Genomic DNA, 20,584 nt, shown 5'->3' on the forward strand with positions numbered 1-20,584 from the left:
TTGACTTTATTTTTTTAAACTAAAGACTTCAATAGTCAAGTGCAGTAATGTAACACGCAGCCGTGAGGGTTAATAATATAAATAGGAAAAAATATAGAAGTTATACAATTACTTGACTGTGATGTTTAAAAGTTTTTGACCAAAATGTATATACATACATATACGATATGTATAAGATAAAACGCAATTTGTGTTTCTGTAATAATCTTATACATATTTAACGTTTTATTTTTGATTTGGTAAGCAAATATTGCTTTGCGAATTGTTCAATGCCATGAAGTATTCTTTCAACAAACCTACCGTAATATGTATATCTCGATAAATATAATGTAATAATTTTCGTCTTTTGCTTTACCAAGATTGATTTAGTGTGGTTTGTTATTTACTTCGGATATGTGTGTGATATTAGAACAATTTTGAAATGTGTGATATTTATTGAAGTTAATATAAATGAGCATAATAAATAGTTCCAATTATTTTTATATATGTATGTGCTTATATTTAGTTTGGTTTATTTATTTGGATTGCGTATGAAGTGCTCTCTTTTAAATGTTTATGTTGTTTATAACAAGAGAATTTTTAAACATATTTTAACTAATTTCGATTAAAAATTTTCTTTTGTAAAATAGTATATAATTTTATTATTTATTTGTGTGTTTGTATGTAAGTATTGCAATATAATTAACAAAATTGATAACCAGGGTAATTGTTTCCTTTAAATTTCTTAATACATACTAAAAATGTACATATGTACAAACATATGTAGGTTAGAAAGCAATAAAAAAATCATTTTAAATTAAAAACATTGATATAGCATAAAGTTTATTTATATGTTGATATAATTTGGAAAATTTATGATTTCAATATTGTATGATTGTCACTGTTGGGACTGTTGTCATCTTCGCCGATGACTAGGTCAAAATTTATGCCAAAAAAATAAATAAATAGATATTCTAAAATATACTACCTCATGTATTACACTTATATTTTATTTGATATTCTAACAATTTTTTTAAAACCATTCATAGTCATTTACTTAATTGAATTATATGTGAAGTCAAAGTTTAAATATGTATATGTATAGTGTTTTGTGTACACAATTATATGTATATAGACAATTTTTAAACCCAATTTCAAAGGTTATCATTGTAATTTCTATGCTAAATATTAATATGTTGTGTAGTGAGTGATTATTTTTGTTTGGGGTGCTCATCATTGTGACTTTGTACAATTTTAAAAAACAGTGTACATACCTTTTAATCGTTGACTAAAGTCTGTGTGTTTTTGCTGTGAATATTCTTCGTATGAGGCAGTTTTTGTTATGATAGTATATTACATTGCGTAGAAAACTATTAAAAAACCAATGATGAAATTTTATTGGTTTTTGTCATATTGACACATTCATATTAACACTGACATAGCGACACGATGCTTTTATCAATATTATATCAGAGTGATTATCGCGAGTTGTTAAATGACTTGTCATTTTCATTCATTTATTATATGACTAATCAAATTGTATGCAACAATTATATATACATATATGCACATAGTAATATTTAGATGTAAAAGTTTCGCATTGTTTACGTGATCTATTATTTCCACAAAGTAGGTTTAATACACTGAATTCAATATTTTTCATTTTATTTAGTAATGTTCTAAAACTAGATACTATGATTATATTTTCTGATATTTTTTTATATTTGTATGTGTTATTTATTGTACATATAAATTAAGCATTTCTTAATGGCGAATATATTATTGACTTAATTTTTGATAGTGTTCTTTAAGTACACGGAACTTTAATCCGGGTACTTGACACTTTAAATTAGATACTATTCACTTGGTTTCGAATAATTTTAACTTAATTTTGAATACGTTTTATCAAATTTCGAATACTTTTACATAAGTTCGAATAATTTTAAGTTAATTTCGAATACTTTAAACTTTGAAATAAATACTATTCACTTGGTACACCTTAACTTTATTTCCAATAACGATACGTTAAATATCATGCACTTTAATTTTCAAAATTTTGACATAGTATCATTTCACTTTTGATTGAATAGTTTTCGGTTGGCAATTAAATGTTTGAGATATTTTTGAAGAAAGTTGATAAAATTTTGCTTAAAACTGAGTGGTCAAGGATTGTCGTTTCATCTTTGCTTTACGTATGTTGTGAGATATTTCACTTGCTTTCTATTCAATTTCCGAATCAGAATTATTGCTTAATTCAAGAAAATTGTCCATATTCTATCATACAATATGAATTAATCAATTAATCTATAATATATAAATTCGCTTATTATGTCACTAATAAACAAATTAATGTTAATAAACACAGTGACGTTCAATTTGACAGAAAAAATGAGATTATGGACAAAAACGTACTTTATTGCAAATATCCCATTGCCAGTAAAAAAATGTGATTTAATAATTTCAAAGTGTAAACAAATAAGTTCCAGTGATAATAATTTTTCTCATGTATAATATTATATATTTGTTTAATGTTGAAATACTTTATTTAATGTTGAATACATTTAATTTAAGTTGAATAATTTGTTTAGAGTGTACATTATTATTATGAAAGTGAATATGGTCTAAATTAAAGTTCAATTAACCCTTTGCATGCTGAACGACGCCGATCGGCGTTTTGCCAATAAGCCCATTATCCTGAAATACGACTATCGGCGTTGTTTTTTTGAGTATGTAAAAAATAAACAAGAATACTACCCTTTCTATGCTTTCAACAGAAAAGACGTAATGTAAGCACTCAGAGGGTTAATCACCAATTCTTAATTTCCTTTTTATTTGTTTTTATTAATTTTAATCAAAAATCAACAAATGATCAATAGGATGATATATTTTTTCTATATGTTCATTAATTTACAGGTCTATGTAATTTTTCTACACATTGAAAATGGGTGTATGTAATGTTTGTTATGTTAAATATTTTATAATATAAATACATTTAAAATGCACACACATAGTTATTGTACATGTATGTATAATATACATATATGTATTTACATACTTATGCATATATACTAATAGTTGCATTTGGAATATTTTGTATATATCGTACAATTAGAAAATTGAAAATCAAATTTGAGAAAAATTTAGATTTTTTTGTTTATAATAAAATCTACCTTCAAACTAACATATCTTTTGGTTTTTATTTTGATTGTTATTCAAGCAATTTCTCATATAATTTTATTTTATTATATAATATTAGTGAAACAAAATGTGATAAATTTTCATGTTTTGGTAAATTAATGAATTAATTACACTGAGCAACAAAAAAGGCAACTGAAGGGAGGCGGCATAAGCAGCGAAATCAAAATACAATTTGAACCATTCAATTATTAAAAATCTGTACGCAACGCTTTTCTCTTTTGGTCTGTGTTATTCTGATATTAATGTATACGATTTATGATTTATCGCACGCCACTGCCTATCGCACTGTTTTCGGAAACTGGATTTCGAGCATTCCCGATGGACTTTCAGAAAAGTGAATCAGATATGCAAATGATCTTCAAGACTAATTGCGGGATGTAAGTTAGAAGGGTAAAAATATAGTAAATTGTTGAAGTTGATTGTCAAAGTTGATATCATTATTTTAAAGTAGTTTATATTTTCAAAATAAAAATATTATCCGTACATTTTGTGCAGTCCTTTTTTTAAAATCAAAATCGAAGGTTTGGAAAAACATTTTGGAGGCGGAATTTCGAAGACTTGCATCATACAGAGACAGTCCTGTGTGCTCCCCATATACACAAGTACATATATACTAAAAAAAGCTTTTTAAAAACATACCTCTTCTGTACATAATTTGTATATAAAATTATTATTCTGAATAAAAATACCAATAATTTTTTTTTACTACCGCCATCTGTATAAAATTAATGACTACCAACTGTCACCGATATTAAAAATGTTCGGACTTGTTTCGCTTCTTAAACGATATTTTATCTCTATCGTAATGGCGGAGGATCCATTTACTTGTATTGATGACCAACATGAACAATATGGCAAAGTATGAAAACAATCGGATAAGAGGCAAACTTTTTCTTGAATTGTAATCGCAAGTGAAACGTAAAGGAGGTATGTAATAATTAGAGGTAGGATAGTCACAGTGCTATCCATTGTTCGGCAAACCTTTAACAATGCATTTACAACCTTTGAACAATACACGGCCCCCTCAGGCTCCGGTGACTAGTAATAATAATAATAAAAAGAGGCAGTATGCATATAGTGACCATACGTCTCGTTTTGAACGGGACCGTCAAGTTTTTAGGTAGCCTGTCCCGTTGTCCCCGAGCACAGCTTCGGGACGTCGAAATGTCCCGTTTTCAAAAAGAGAGCAACACACGGTAACAATTTAAAAATTGTTTCCAGTCTTAATTCGCTTAGAAAGAGTCTTTTCACAGACGAACAAGTTGTGAACGACCGAAAAAACGCAATTGCAAGTCGTAGTTCTTAAAGCAATGTTGTTAATTAAAATCAATTTTAAGAAATCCTGCCAAGAATTTCATTCTTATTTTAAAGCAAACCCAGTAATACTTAAGAAAATTTGTTCAGCAGAAAAATATAAAAGAAAATATTTTTTTTTATATTTATATTATTCATCCCTGTTCTTTTCTATTCTTCATCAACATTCCTGTTCTTTTTATTAATAAATAAAAACTGAAAAAATACGCGTTTTCTTGAATACACATACTATTACGTAAAAATTGGTAGATGTCCCGTTTTGAGAACAAAAATAAATGGTCACATTAAGTATGCATCTCTGTCGTACGCCTTTTTGGACTTTTGGAAATTTTTCCGAAAGAAACCATATTCTTATCTATTCTTACATAATTTACATAATGCGATATGGCAACACTGACGATATGGCTGTACTGTTTTTATTTTATTTTATTTATTGAAAAATCGAGAGACAACAAGATGTAGACATGCATAAAAACAAAGAGTAAATATATAAAATATATGTATGTATATAACATCCGAGTCCAATTACAGATTTTTACAAAGATAACTAAATGAAAAAGATAAATACAAGATAAACAAATGAAAAAGAAAATAATAAAAGCTATAACATGACAAAATAGCACATTGCATAACTAAACTAAAGTGTTAAAATATTGGAAAAAGGTTATAAAATAGAATAGAAGAAGAAATGGAAATTTACAAAGATAAACAAATGAAAAAGGTAAATACAAGATAAACAAATGAAAAGGAAAAGAATGAAAGCTTTTTCATTTTATTATTTGATCATTTTGGTTTAGTAACTGATTATTTCGTTTAATAACTGACAATTTAGTTTAATAACTGACAATTTAGTTTAATAACTGACAATTTAGTTTAATAACTGACAATTTAGTTTAATAACTGACAATTTAGTTTAATAACTGACAATTTAGTTTAATAACTGACAATTTAGTTTAATAACTGAGTATATGTATGATAATTGATCACAGCGTACTGATTTAGAATGCTCACCGATAATTTCGAAATATTTACCTACAATTTAGTTATATTTGTTGATCAAAAGCTGAATAAATTAATGATCAATTAAATACACGCCATATAGTATATGTAATCTGTTATTGCATAGTCATGTCATATTTATTTGTGTATCGTGAAAATTAGAATGAAATTTAATTTCTTAGAAGTTTGCTCAATTCTCCTGTCATCGATAGATGCCAGGAGATAAGATTTTATCAGGAGGAGACATCGATAGAAAACTTTGCTATTTTCTTAGTATGAGATATTATTTTCGTACACATTAAGTCTATATGGAAAATAGTGATTATTTTGAGCAAACAAATCATAATATTTTTTAGAAACAACTATTTCTTAATATGAGTCTTTGTCTTTCGAGCGATTTACAGAAGTTTCGTGTAATCAAGTTCTGCTGTATAATTTTTTGCATTTACACGGATCAGAACCGAAATTTTTAGACGAAAAATATTAATTAACAAATTACGTAAATATATATGTAGAATATCATCGCTTAGCAATTTGCGCTACGTCAATTCGCCCGTCCGACTCATTTTAACTGCCTTATATAACAAATTTATAAGTCCTATGGTATGACGCGGATTATCGTATTGTACATGTGGTTATGAGATCTGAAATAATTTGTAGGTTCCAAAGTTCAAGCTTCTCATAGAGAGTATGTATTTCATTGTTTTTATTCGCAGTATCAAACGCGATTACGGTCTGATAAAAATCGATAGATAATACATTGATAGTAATGAATTACTTAGATGAGTTTTGGCTTTTGGGGCTATCGGTGTGTGTGTGCCACTATCTCACTTCACGGCGAAGGTTTCTCTAGTGCAAATTCGTATCCAGATTGACCCCAAGGTTTCAGACGATATCGGGTTGGTTGGCCGTAGGTAAGCTGTGCGCAATTTCGCAATATTGTTTACAATATATGATATATACATACACATATAGCGAATGGGCTAATGTCAATAAACTTGGAGAAGCTAAAATTTTTGGCCCCGGAAAATCATAGGGTTTTACGAAAACACGATATCTTGTTGCCAATTAGGGCTAGAACAAACGTAATCATAAACTCCCCTTTCTCGAGAGCTGTTCGACTTCTTTACTTACCGGCACATACATTCCTTAGATCTCTACAATGCCAGTAATGTTGAGTTGGTTAATTATTATTTATTTGTTTTTTATTATACATATTTTTTACATGCTCTATATTTATATTTTTATTTGTATTATAACGAAAGTGACGATTTGGAGCTACCTGCCAAGTCACTCTAGTATTGTTAAAAAAAATAAAATAAAATATATATGTATATATATATATATATATATATATATATATATATATATATATATATATATATATATATATATATATATATATATATATATATATATATATATATATATATATATATATATATATATATATATATATATATATATATATATATATATATATATATATATATATATATATATATATATATATATATATATATATCGGTCTCCGTCACGGGCCCGAATGGGAAACGCCCGAAAACGCAAATATCGGAAGGCAAAGATCGAAAATCGAAAGATCTTAAGTCGAAAGATAAAAAAAAATGGTGCATGGTAAACGGTACTATGTATATATAATATATATGAGTGGCATGCGGTGAAATTATCTCTCTTTTTGTCATACAGCCTTGTTTAATGTGCGCGCGCAGAATACGGGAGGAAAAGTCTGTTCCTCTTGTTCCTGTTGTATCCGCAAATTAAGTGAGTATGTACCGTTTACCATGCACCCTTTTTTTATCTTTCGACTTAAGATCTTTCGATTTTCGATCTTTGCCTTCCGATATTTGCGTTTTCGGGCGTTTCACATTCGGGGCCGTGACGGAGACCCTATATATATATATATATATATATATATATATATATATATATATATATATATATATATTTTTTTTTTTTTTTTTTAACAATACTAGAGTGACTTGGCAGGTAGCTCCAAATCTTCACTTTCGTTATAATACAAATAAAAATATAAATATAGAGCATGTAAAAAATATGTATAATAAAAAACAAATAAATAATAATTAACCAACTCAACATTACTGGCATTGTAGAGATTGTATACTGGCATTGTATATATATATATATTTTTTTTTTTTCGATTTCGCCTTTGATTTTGACTATGGGTTTTATTATTTTATTTTATTTTTTATTGCATAATTTAAGACAAAGCCCATGCGATGATATTTCATCGGGCTTATCACTATTATTATTATTTATAACAGCACTAATCCTACGCGGCATACATACGTTCTATGCATGACTATTGTTTTTTTTTATTTGCGAATTATTTTTTCAGGTATTTATTATTTTTTCTTTTAAATTATTCAAATTAGTATTAAGGCTGTTATAAACAATACTTTTTAATACCCCCCAACTAGTGGTGTAGTGCTAAATAAAAAAGAACCAGGTTGGTGTTTAATTTTTACGACACCCCCCCCGCTTTTTTCCTTACTAAAAAAAGTTGTATCCTAATAATGGTAGTTCAAATATTTAAAAAAAAAATCAAATAATAATTAACAAATATTCTTACTTGTTGAAATTATGATGTATTTTTTATATTTTATAAAAACTGCCATAGTGCATTCTCTTCAACATCTTTGATTTTGCAAAAACCGTGTTTGTATGTCAACAGCAACATTTGCTTTTAGCAATGCTAAAACCATGTACATATGTAGGTATACATACATACATATGTCAAAAAACTATCAATTTTAACATGTGAATTTAGAGATGACTATTAATTTAAGCTGAGTTCCCTCATTTTATCTATCCTTAAGTGCGTATGGTAAATAGTTCAAAGAATATTTTCTTTCGAAGTTTTGGGTGGTTTTAAATAAATAAGCCAATACATTTCATGAAATGGCTTTTAAGTTTTGAATGTGCTCAGATTACTATTCGATTGTGGTCATCGAGTGTTACAGCGAAAGCCTGCTCACAATATTTGTAATACAAAATTTTATATGAAATTTTAGTTAAAATATTTTTTAATTGTACTATAAAAACAATGTTTATATCAATCAAAGTGCTATGGTGGGGACCTGGCTCAAAAATAAGTACCAGGGCAGCGACCTGGCCCGACTACACCACTGCCCCCAACAGTTTTCAATTGGTTTTAAATCCGTTGAATAACCTGACCATAATGAAATTCGGATATTTTATATGGCCAGGTAATTTTTAATCGATTTTGCCGTGTAACATAGGGCACCATCTTGCATAAAGATGTAATTATGTACATATGTGCATCCATGCCCTCAGACACAAAATACGGCAAAAAAACATATATAGAAGAACAGTGATCTATAAAAAAATGACCCTTCTGACCATTTTCGGTAAAATTCAGTCCGAGGGTCGTTTCGTTATAGATCACTGTCAAGCAAGAATAAATACTACCATACAATTTCAACGACGAACGGTCGAATGTATCGTTTTCAAAGGACTATACCACGTACGCATTCCACGAACGCGTCAATTTTTATATATGCTTAAAACTATCTAAAAAAACCCACGTCCCACATTCACCGCTGTGTGATTTAGCCCTTAGAATAGCCTGAACACCTTTATTAGGCATCCAACGATTCTACAAAGTTGTAGTGATAATTTTTCGATTCATTCACGAGTTGGTTTTTCGTAATCTTCCACAATTGCCGTGTAGGGTAGCAGTTGTAGAAACACCCGATCGCACCGATTGTACAATTTTTGACACTGAAGGGTGACAATTATTTATAATTTTTTTTCATTTGCGTGAAACTGTACGTCTTTTTACCAATAAGCGTTGCGATGACCACTTTCACATAATTTGAAACGGTTTTATTTGGAGTCATTTTGTAGCCAAAAAAATTTGGAACCAAAAGTTTTTGATAAAAAATTAATGCGAACGTAAAAACAATATATTAAGTAACAACTTATATTTAAGATATTTAAAAATAATAAAAGTTTAAGTCTATTTTTTAAGTGAGTATTTAATTTTTTTTGAAACGAGTAAAAAGAACGAAAACTAACTGTGAATTGATTCTTTGTTTCTTTCGTCCCCAGTTTCGAAAATTGTGTTTTTTTTCCTCCACCATATGTGAATATACATAGCTATTCGATCTACGCACTAGAGTGAAAATAAACACATGTTTTCCACATTTTTGTCACATATTCTTTAAGTTTCGCAAATAACGCTACAGGAAAGAGTATTTTGTGATACGTCTGTAGTATCGTGGAATTCTGCTGACACATTCTTCATGTACATATTTCTGATAAATTAATTTTATCTTTGTAATAAAAAATGATTGAATTATGTATCTACTTATGTCAATATGATTGTAAAGATAAGTAAATCGATTATAAGTAGGGTTGCCAAAAAAGTTATTTATTTATTCATACAAATTATTATTAAAAAAAAAATTTAAAATTAAAAAAAAAATCGAAAAAAAATATTTTTTTTTTTGCTTCTAGGGCTTTGCCCTCAGCCACCCCCTGAGCCTTTTGCCCTCTAGGGCTTCGCCCTCGGTGCCCCCCTGAGCCTCTGCCTTCTAGGGCTTCGCCCTCGGCGCCCTCCTGAGCCTTTGCCTTTTAAGGCTTCGCCCTCGGCGCCTCCCTGAGCCTTTACCTTCGAGGGCTTCGCCCTAGGCGCCCCCTGAGCCTTTGCCTTCTTGGGCTTCGCCCTCGGCGCCCCCTGAGCATTTGACCTTTAAAAAATAAATCAAATCGGCGCCTATGAATCGAAAAAAAAAATAAATCGAATCATTTGTTCGATGACGTCCCCGATCTACGGACGGCGAACGAACGAACCAAGGATACATATATACATATATACAAAGTCTCTTTCCAAATTATATATTAGATAATTGGCCAAAATGATAAAATATGTTGTCTTTATGAAGGGGATGAAATATGGATTGATTCGAAATTAACTTAACAAGAAGTGCGTTTCGGTACGTTTTTATTAAAAAAAAGCCCTGTATAAAATAATTATAGGTAGAAATATTAAATCTTTATCAATTAATAAATACATAATATGTTTATTTATGTAAATTACCGATTACCGATTTCTGTTTTAGTTCCGATTCCGATTGATTGATTGATAAAATAATTATTAAAATTAAATATGATAAAATCAATGAAGATATTGAATTGACATGTTTTATGTACATACATGTTTGACTATGCTGCCTGTAACTGATTGAAAGCTGTTTTTTTTTTTAGGTTTGGAAATGAATGTGAGACCTACATTATCTACAAAACAAGCTATCATGATATTTAGTCGATAACATTAAGCAGTGAAAAAATATCAGGTTTTATAATCGACCACCGCAACCATGCCGGGTAATTGGGATAAATTCAAGCTTTTAATATGGAAGAATTTTGTGCTTCAGAAGAGGCACAAATTGCAAACGGTGATTGAAATACTCGCACCAGTCATTTTTGTTACATTGTTGGTGCTCGTTAGAAGTCTCGTTGAACCAGACACCGCCAAAGAAGTACGGTTTGACCGATTTGATCCATCTCATTTTATTTCGCCTAAATTGCCTGGACTTCCTTCGAATATAACCAATAATAATATAAGGTATTATCAAACACAATGTTTTTGTACTACACACTTATTTGCAAAGAATGGTTTTCGATTTTGAATATATTATTTATATTTTAGTAACATTCCAAATCGTATATCGTATTCGCCTGAATCTTCTGTTATAAGAAAAATTGTAGAAGATGCTGTTTGTTACTTGGCTTCGGAAAACAATGAAACTTTGCCGTGTTTTAAGATACTGCTTGGGGTCCGTATTAATGCATATCCAAATGCATTAACACTTGAACAAAAATTAATTGATCCCAGCATGAATGATTCAAATTTTTGTGGAATACAATTTGATGATGATTTAGCAGGTCAGAAATTTAATTTTTCAGTACATATATATTTACATATATAACTGGTTTGGTTTACGGATGCCTCTATGTCATTAAACTTATGTTGTGTTTGTTTTTAATTTTAGGCATGACATTTGAAAATTGGCCGGATCATATAAATATAGCGTTAAGATTTCCAGCTCAATTGCGCACTATATTTCCACCTAACCCTTTTCTGAATTGGAGAACAAATTTCCTGTATTCCGTTATACAAGCTCCCGGTCCTAGAAGTCGTAATGAAAGCACTGGAGGTTGGCCAGGTAAAAAATCTAAATGCCTTGTATTTGGTTTATCTACATTATAAAGTTTATGTAAAAATATTGTAATTAAAAAAAAAATCCGTAGGCTACGTTCAAGAAGGTTTCATACAAATAGCACATGGAATCATTCGTGAAATCACAAATAAATTAAATAAAAATAATGCTCTTGCTGTGCCAGATTTGTTTATGCAACGATATCCACATCCAGGGTTTTTAAAAGACGATTTATTGCCAGCGCTGCAAGGATTTATCTCTATTATTATTATGCTCAGCTTTAATTATACATGCATAAACACTGTAAGAGTGATCGCAATAGAAAAAGAGATGCAATTGAAGGTTAACTATTTATTAATATAAGAATGTTCTATTTATATTGTACATACATTTGTATGTACTTGTTTGACATTATAATATGTATATATTGATATTTTATTTTTAGGAAGTAATGAAAATTATGGGCTTATCGAATTGGTTACATTGGATGGCGTGGTTCGTTAAGGCGTTTTCGTATCTAATCGGATCTATTATTTTGATAGTAATTCTTTTAAAGGTATGCATAAAAATATGCTCTTTTTTATACTAAACTTAATTTTGGTTTTTCAATAATATGTATGTTTGGTATGAACCATTTAGTGGAAGTCTCATGGTCTGATTATAAATGTATATACATATTATAGAATTAGTATAAAAATCATATCGTTCTAAATGTCATTTATATTATAACAATGACATTTATAATAAATGTCACTGTCAGGATAGCGCGCGAATACTGATTTTATCACTGAAGACCCAACTGTAATAATGACAAGCACCGAAAATTATTAGACTATGAGATCTTCGCCAAAAGCCTTGTTACTTGTTGGAAATCTGGAAAAATAAAAAAAACAAATTATCTTGTACTAAAATTTATTATAATTTATAGGTTGAGTGGTATAAGACTGAAAAAGGACTTACAGGCTACTCAGTGTTCACATTTACTCCATGGCACGTTATTTTGGTGTTTATGATAATTTTTATAATCACTTCAATTTGTTATTGTTTTATGATTAGCACATTTTTCTCCAAAGGTAATAATAAGTTTTATTATGTAATAGTTAATATTCAAATTTCTGAAATTATATATTTTAAAGATAAATAAATATTTTTCAGCCAATACCGCAGCGACAGTAGCAGGGCTAGTATGGTTTTTATCGTATGCCCCATACATGTTTTTGGCTAACGACAAAGTAATTCCATCCCTTGCCACAAGATTGCTTGCTTGCCTTGCGTCCAATACAGCTATGGCTTATGGGTTTGAAATAATTTTATTGAATGAAGGGACTGGAGGAGGTATAAAATAATTATTATATTTTTAATGGCTATGTATCGTGTAAGTGTGAGCGATAGTTGTAAGTTTTTCCTCGTTTGCAGGCTTACAATGGTCAAATTTCTTTAAACCGTTAACCACTGACGATTCATTTGTGATGGCTCACGTAATATTGATGTTGATCGTGGATGCCATACTCTATCTTTTGATAGCCCTGTACGTTGAGCAGATATTTCCTGGCTCATATGGTGTTCCTCAACCATGGTATTTTCCAGTCACTTGTCAATTTTGGACGGGCATTTGTGGATCGTCTGCGGGTGAGTTTTCGTTTGAATCTTCGAATGCTTCTCATCGCATATATAGGTATGTACATATGTATGCAGTAGCGTTCGTGTGGGGAGTGCGGTCTGCACCGGGTGACACCATTTTTGGGGCGACACCAAATTGTTCAAATTGAAAAACGCTAATTCGACATTTTCGTTTGATGGTCCTCGAGTAGCTACACGCCTCGTCGCAATTTCTGTATATATATACAGCTTTCTGTATTTATACTGCTACCGTGATTCATCTGGTGCAGCTATATATAGCATCAAATCTGAGCCATAATTGGCTTTTGTTCGAATTCCTAAGAAATCAATGTATGTATTAATCTAAAAGTAAGAAGGTAAACTGATTCAGTCAGATGTAAACGCAATCCAGAAACAACGTGTAAACTTGGCTTTTATTTTGGTGTTTCTCTATTGTAAGTCATAAGAATTAACAAATATTATTAATTAATAAAATAAATATAAATAAATATAAAAATAAAATATAAATAGATAAAATAGATAAAAATATAAAATAAAATAGATAAAAAGGGGTCTACGTGACGAGACAGAATGTTAAATTACAGAAAACACAAATATCGGAAGGCAAAGATCGAAAATCGAAAGATCTTAAGTCGAAAGATCAAAAAAAAAAAAGGTGCTTGGTAAACTGTACATACTCACTTAATTTGCGCGAGCAGGATACAACAGGAACAAGAGGAACATGCTTTTCCTCCCGTATTCTGCGCGCGCACATTAATACGGGAGGAAAAGCCTGTTCCTCTTGTTCCTGTTGTATCCTGCCCGTGCAAATTAAGTGAGTATGTACCGTTTACCATGCACTATTTTTTTTTTTGATCTTTCGACGTAAGATCTTTCGATTTTCGATCTTTGCCTTCCGATATTTGCGTTTTTCATTTTTGTTTTTATTTTCATTTTTGCCCATCTCTAAGTGTTATTCTGCGTGAACTTTTTTTACTTAAAGTACGTCTTAAAGATTTCCGGGGGTGTTTTGTTTAAAGTTTGGGAGACAATTGTTTTACCGCACCAGGTGACACCACCCCTAGCGACGCCACTGACATATGTACACTTAAATGTAATCAAGTGATAATATAACAGCCAATTTTGATTTGAATTCAAGTGCCCATTAAGATTGTTGAGCTTTGTGTATCATTTTTAGCCGTTATGGATACTCCACACAACGATTTTACTGAAATTGGTGATACAGTTGAACCAGATCCAAAAGGTTTGGGAGTCGGCATTAATATAATTGTAAGTCTGGAATATTTTTTTACATTTTCTTTTAATTTTATTTGATTTATTAAATTATTAAAATTTTATTTTATAGAATTTGACAAAAATTTATGACAAGAAAATAGCTGTGGATAAACTTAATTTGAAAATATTTGAAGATCAAATCACTGTACTTTTGGGACACAATGGGGCAGGAAAAACTACTACAATGTCTATGCTAACTGGTTTGAATTTATATATTTATTTTTAATGTCATTTAAACCAGTGAAAATATTTTAAACTTTTTTGTTTTCTCATTTAAGGTATATCTCCTCCTACATCAGGAACTGCTATAGTTGCAGGTCACGACATAAGAAAGGACATAGGTGGTGTTCGTGGATCTTTAGGTCTTTGCCCTCAACACAATGTCCTTTTCTCTGATCTCACAGTAGCTGAGCATATTTATTTTTATGCGCGTCTTAAAGGCTGTGCCGGAAAAACTCTGGATGAAGAAGTTGAAAAATATGTCAAATTACTGGGTTTGGAAGATAAGGTATTTGACTTTTAGATAAATATGTACGTATTAAGTGCACACATGTACACATAGTTCTTGGATGAGAAATATTGATAAAAACGATTGAAATTGATTTTAGAAAAATGTAAATTCGAGTTCTTTGTCTGGTGGAATGCAACGTCGTTTGAGTGTTGGAGCTGCATTGTGTGGAGGCTCTCGAGTTGTTTTATTGGACGAACCTTCATCGGGTATGGACCCATCCGCTCGCAGAGAATTATGGGATCTTTTACATCTTGAAAAGAAAGGTGGGTGTAAATAAATACATATCTATTGCATATGGAATATTCAGTAAAGATAACCACACCAGTGATAAATTTACAATATATTTTTTTAAATATGCACAGGACGAACCATGATCTTAACCACACATTTCATGGACGAGGCAGAGATTTTGGGCGAGAGAGTTGCGATTTTATCTGGAGGAAAGCTACGGTGTGTTGGATCACCTTTTTATCTGAAAAAGAAACTTGGAATAGGATACAGATTGACTGCAGCCCGTAAAACATCTCTAGATGGTTCATATAATGCTCCGGCTGGCCCTGTGACTAATTTGCTTAAAACACATATACCTGTTATAAAACTTTACACCGATATTGGTATTTATTCAAAACATTTGTTGTTATATATTTCTCGTCACGTTCAAGTGTTTTATCATTTTTGTTTAATTTTTTGAGGATCGGAATTATCATATATATTGCCAGAGGATCAATCGGGGAATTTCGAACCAATGTTAATAGATTTGGAGAATAGACAAGTTGAACTTGGGTTGGTTAGCTTTGGTATATCTGCCACAACATTAGAGGAAGTGTTTATGAGGTTATATTTTTTTCTTTTCTAATGAAATGAATTTAACATTCACATAATATTATAATTTTTCTTATTTTATAAAGGGTTGGTTCAGATACAGTCGATACTTTTGATATAGACGATAGTGTTAAAGAAGACGATATTAATGGTTTTATTCAACACGAAGTTGACAGTGAAAATATCGAAAAACGTGAGTTTTCTACATACGCACGATATATGTATACATACATACATATGTTTGAGTAAAATTTGCTTTTTTTATAAAATTTCAGAGGAGTTGCCTGATTGCGCACCTGTTGCTCATACTGGAATGGACCTAATTTTAAATCAGTGGATTGCGATATTTTTTAAAAAAATTCTTGTCACCGGATATACATGGATTCTTGGCATTTTGCAATTAGTTATTCCCGTTCTTTTCCTGATAATTGCTATAGTAGTGTCTAGAATGTGGGGTAATCCTACACAACTTCCCGCAAGGAATCTTGAACTTGCAAACGGATATGAAGACAGTGTGACCTATTTGAATACGATAAGTGAATCTACAGAAAGTTTAGCTATAGAAACACACTATAAAAACTACTTCGACGAGTATGATATCGAGTCCATGAAATTGGTAGAAGTTGAAAAAGATATGCAAGATTACTATTTGGAAACTGTAAGTTTTGGGAAATTGAATTCACTCAGATATTATAAAGGTTCAATTATGCGTATACATATGCATGTTGTAAATCGTATGTCAAATCCGTAATGGCTACTGGTTTGATTTTGTGCAACTCCCCAATCAAATCTGGCACCAGTATAATTTTATACTAAATATTTTTCTATTGCAGGCAGATGTTGACATGCCTTCAATGAGAAGAAGGAATTTAATTGGAGCAACTATTGACACTAAGAGAGTTATTGCGTGGTTTTCGAATTTCGCCTTCCATGATTTGCCCGCTTCTTTTATATTGGCACACAATGCTATTTTAAAGTCAGTGTCTCCTAAATCCAGTATATCTTTAGTGAATTATCCATTACCGTTCACACTAGAATCCAAGGTTAATAATTTACTTATGTATATGTATGTACATACATACATACATACATACTAAGAGCATATCATTAATTGTCTTATCAATTTCAGTTTGAATTACTTCAGTATGGTGATGGTGGTGGTTTCCAAATAGCTTTTAACATTGGTTTTAGTATGGCGTTTGTTTCATCATTCTTCGTATTATTCTATATAAAGGTATGCTTGACTGTTGCATATTATTTTTTTATGAAGTAACTTCTAATAAATATATATAAGTATGAGTGTATGTATGTATTTAATGAAAATAGGAAAACGTGAGCCGTTCAAAATTGCTGCAATTGGCATCTGGTGCATCTCCTTTTATTTTGTGGACAGTGGCATTCCTTTGGGACATGTTGTGTTTCGTCGTTATTTCGATCTTTTCATGTATTACGCTATTGGCTTTCGAACAAGAAGGATTTTCAACAGGCGATGAACTAGGTGCAAATTTATTTATATGATTATTTTTCATAGAATTATTAATTTTTGTTATATTATTATGATACATATGTGTTTTGGGTAATTAGGTCGAGTGTTTTTGCTTCTCATATTATTTGGCTGGGCAATGCTCCCTCTACATTATTTAGCATCATCTTTCTTCCTTTCGCCGTCTACTGGATTTTCTAGAATGTGCTTGTTCAATGTGTTTACTGGTGAGTTATATTGTAAATACATACATATATTGTCTTTATGCATTTATTATTCACACTTTTCATAACTGCACTCAATTTGATTTTAGGTGTAGCAATGTTTCTAGTAGTCGAAGTGATGAACGCACCAGGATTAGATTTGAAATATATTGGAACTATACTGCATTATGTGTTTTTGCTATTTCCACATTACACTTTGTGCAGTGCAATGAAGTAATCATTTTGACATCTATGTATATTTAAATGTATTTAATATTTGATGTCATTATATGTATGTTTCATTTTACAGATACCTTAGTCTCGCTTCGTTGACTTTGACAAATTGTTTAAGATTTTGTGATATTGCAGGGGACGATTGCGATCAAAGTTCATTATGTTATATTTCTGAATTTTGTTGTTGTGAGTAGAAATTTTTTTTTTAATATTTGATAAATTATCTATATGGTTAATTTGTGTTGTAATTTGTCGAATTTTAGTATCTGACAATCCTTATTTTGACATTAAACGGCCTGGAGTAGGTGTTCATTTAATATATTTAATATTTGTTGGGATTGTACTCTTCCTGGTTCTACTCTTAAAAGAATATAGAATACACAATATGGTAAGACTTTTCCTTTTCGATTATCTAGTCTTCCATTTGTAATAATGTAGTAAAAATATTTAATTTTCTTAGATGTGTGGACCAGGACATATTCCTCCATCTCCCATAATGCCAGATGAAGAAGATTCGGATGTAGCTTCAGAGCGAAAGCGCGTTTTATCGTTGAGTCCAGCAGATTACCAGAAATACAATTTAATTACTGAAAATATGACCAGATATTATAACAATTTTCTTGCTGTTAATCAACTTACTCTCGGTATAATTATATATGTTAATTTTTATTTCAATTAGTTACAAATATATTTTTTTATAACTAAATGATTTTACTACAATAATGCTGTAAAAAAATTTCAGGCATAAAAGAGGGCGAGTGTTTTGGCTTGTTAGGTATCAATGGTGCTGGTAAAACAACTACTTTCAAAATGCTTACTGGTGATTTACAAATATCATCAGGAGGTGCTTGGGTGAGAGGTGTTTCTATCAACAACGACATGAAGACTGTTTATAAAAAAATCGGTATATAAAATTTTTTATTTTTATTATTTTTCATCAATTGTAACTTGCAGCTAAATTTATTTTTCTAATATGATTTCTAGGATATTGTCCTCAGTTTGACGCATTGTTGGACGAAATGACTGGAAGGCAAACATTGAAAATGTACTCTTTACTTAGAGGGATACCTTCAAACCGCCGAGATCGTTTTATTTTAGATCTTAGTGACAAACTAGGCTTTACAAAGCATTTAGATAAAAAGGTTATTAGAAATTAAGTTTTTGTTTAAAGCTGATTAAAGAAGTGACGTGTTTTAAAAGTTATTTCATTGTTTCAGGTACAAGCATACAGCGGAGGTAATAAACGAAAGTTGAGCACATCAATAGCACTTCTCGGAAATCCCCAAGTAGTTTATTTAGATGAACCTACTACTGGTATTGAATTGTTTTTTTTATATTATATTTTAATTTCGAACTGATATTAAAAATAAAGTTTATTGTGATACAGGTATGGACCCAGGAGCTAAACGTCTCGTGTGGAATGCTATTTCAGAATGCCCATGCGTCGTATTAACTTCTCATAGTATGGAAGAGTGTGAAGCCTTGTGTTCACGACTCGCTATAATGGTTAATGGAAAACCTCAGTGCCTTGGCTCACCGCAACATCTCAAAAATAAGTTTTCTCAAGGTTTGTTTTGTATTATTTTTACTTTGTAAGATAGTGTATTTTTTATAATCCTTTTTTATAATAAATATTTATATTTGCAGGGTATACGTTGATAGTGAAGTTACAGAGAGTTAATTTGCTTCCAATTGAACAGAACTTCCAATTGAATTCCTCATTTGACTTTATACCTTTGAATCAATTTTTGATTTCAAAATTCCCGGATGCCAAAATGATGTTGGTGTTTATTATCTAATTATTTATATGTAAACCAAACTATTTTTTTGAAATTATTAATGTTTAATGTTTTGTTTTCAGTGAATCTTATCAAGGATTAATTACATATTATCTTCCTGATATAAATGTAAGGTGGTCAACAATTTTCGGTGTGATGGAAGCAGCAAAGGAAGAACTTAATATAGAAGATTATTCAATAGGACAAACTAGTCTTGAGCAAATATTTTTGCAATTTACTAACGATCAAAGAGTTCATGTTTGAATGTTTATAGTTTTATATAATATATTTTTAGATACTTAATCTAAAATATTTACCCTATTATAATTATACTTTATTTATTTATTTATCAGTCGAGTTACTTTATTGTCAACTGTGATCTATTTATTATTTCAACATTAAGAATATTGTTATTTTATAAGATGACAATATGTACACCTATTGTTAATGATTTGAAAAGCAAGCCCTAGAATTATTCTCAATTTTATTGAATTTCAAGAAAATTCAAGATTCTCATGGTCCGAAGAAGAGCTAACATAGTCTGGAAATGTTGAATAATATGAATATGCACATGTGACATTCCATTTGTTTGTTCTACAGTGACTTATAATGACAATAGTCAAGTGCAGTAATGTAACTCACAGCTGTGAAGTTTAGTATTGTGAAGTTATACCATTGTGTACTTGACTGTGATGTTTCAAAGTTTTTGACCAAAATGTACATATACGATTAAACGCAATTTATGTTTCTGTATTAATCTTATACATAACGTTTTATTTTTGATTAAGTAAACATATATTGGTTTGCAAATTGTTTGCCTTGATTTGTTATTTTCTTAAGAAATGTGTGCAATAGAACAATTTTGAAATGTGTGATATTTATTTATATATAAAAGAGTAGGATAATACTTAAAATTATTTTTATATCCGTATGTACTTTTA

At 30.3% G+C, this 20,584-nt stretch overlaps 1 protein-coding gene across 1 annotated transcript; it reads left to right on the forward strand.

The window, feature by feature from the left end:
• The first annotated feature begins 4,892 nt into the window (after window positions 1–4,892).
• On the forward strand, window positions 4,893–19,907 carry LOC143918578 (phospholipid-transporting ATPase ABCA3-like). The gene is made up of 32 exons (XM_077440518.1): window positions 4,893–4,898; window positions 10,012–10,061; window positions 10,886–11,122; window positions 11,207–11,442; window positions 11,550–11,723; window positions 11,809–12,059; window positions 12,163–12,273; window positions 12,646–12,790; window positions 12,873–13,052; window positions 13,134–13,346; window positions 14,515–14,606; window positions 14,683–14,812; window positions 14,891–15,120; window positions 15,221–15,386; window positions 15,486–15,737; window positions 15,816–15,957; window positions 16,032–16,138; window positions 16,221–16,603; window positions 16,779–16,988; window positions 17,075–17,179; window positions 17,272–17,443; window positions 17,530–17,655; window positions 17,742–17,865; window positions 17,942–18,051; window positions 18,129–18,253; window positions 18,326–18,509; window positions 18,608–18,769; window positions 18,850–19,007; window positions 19,083–19,179; window positions 19,253–19,432; window positions 19,513–19,645; window positions 19,727–19,907. The coding sequence occupies exons 1-32, from the start codon at window positions 4,893–4,895 to the stop codon at window positions 19,905–19,907; spliced, it is 5,172 nt and encodes a 1,723-aa protein (XP_077296644.1).
• The last annotated feature ends 677 nt before the right edge of the window (window positions 19,908–20,584 follow it).

Source organism: Arctopsyche grandis, chromosome 11, assembly GCF_051622035.1.
Source record: "Arctopsyche grandis isolate Sample6627 chromosome 11, ASM5162203v2, whole genome shotgun sequence".
NCBI lineage: Eukaryota > Metazoa > Arthropoda > Insecta > Trichoptera > Hydropsychidae > Arctopsyche > Arctopsyche grandis.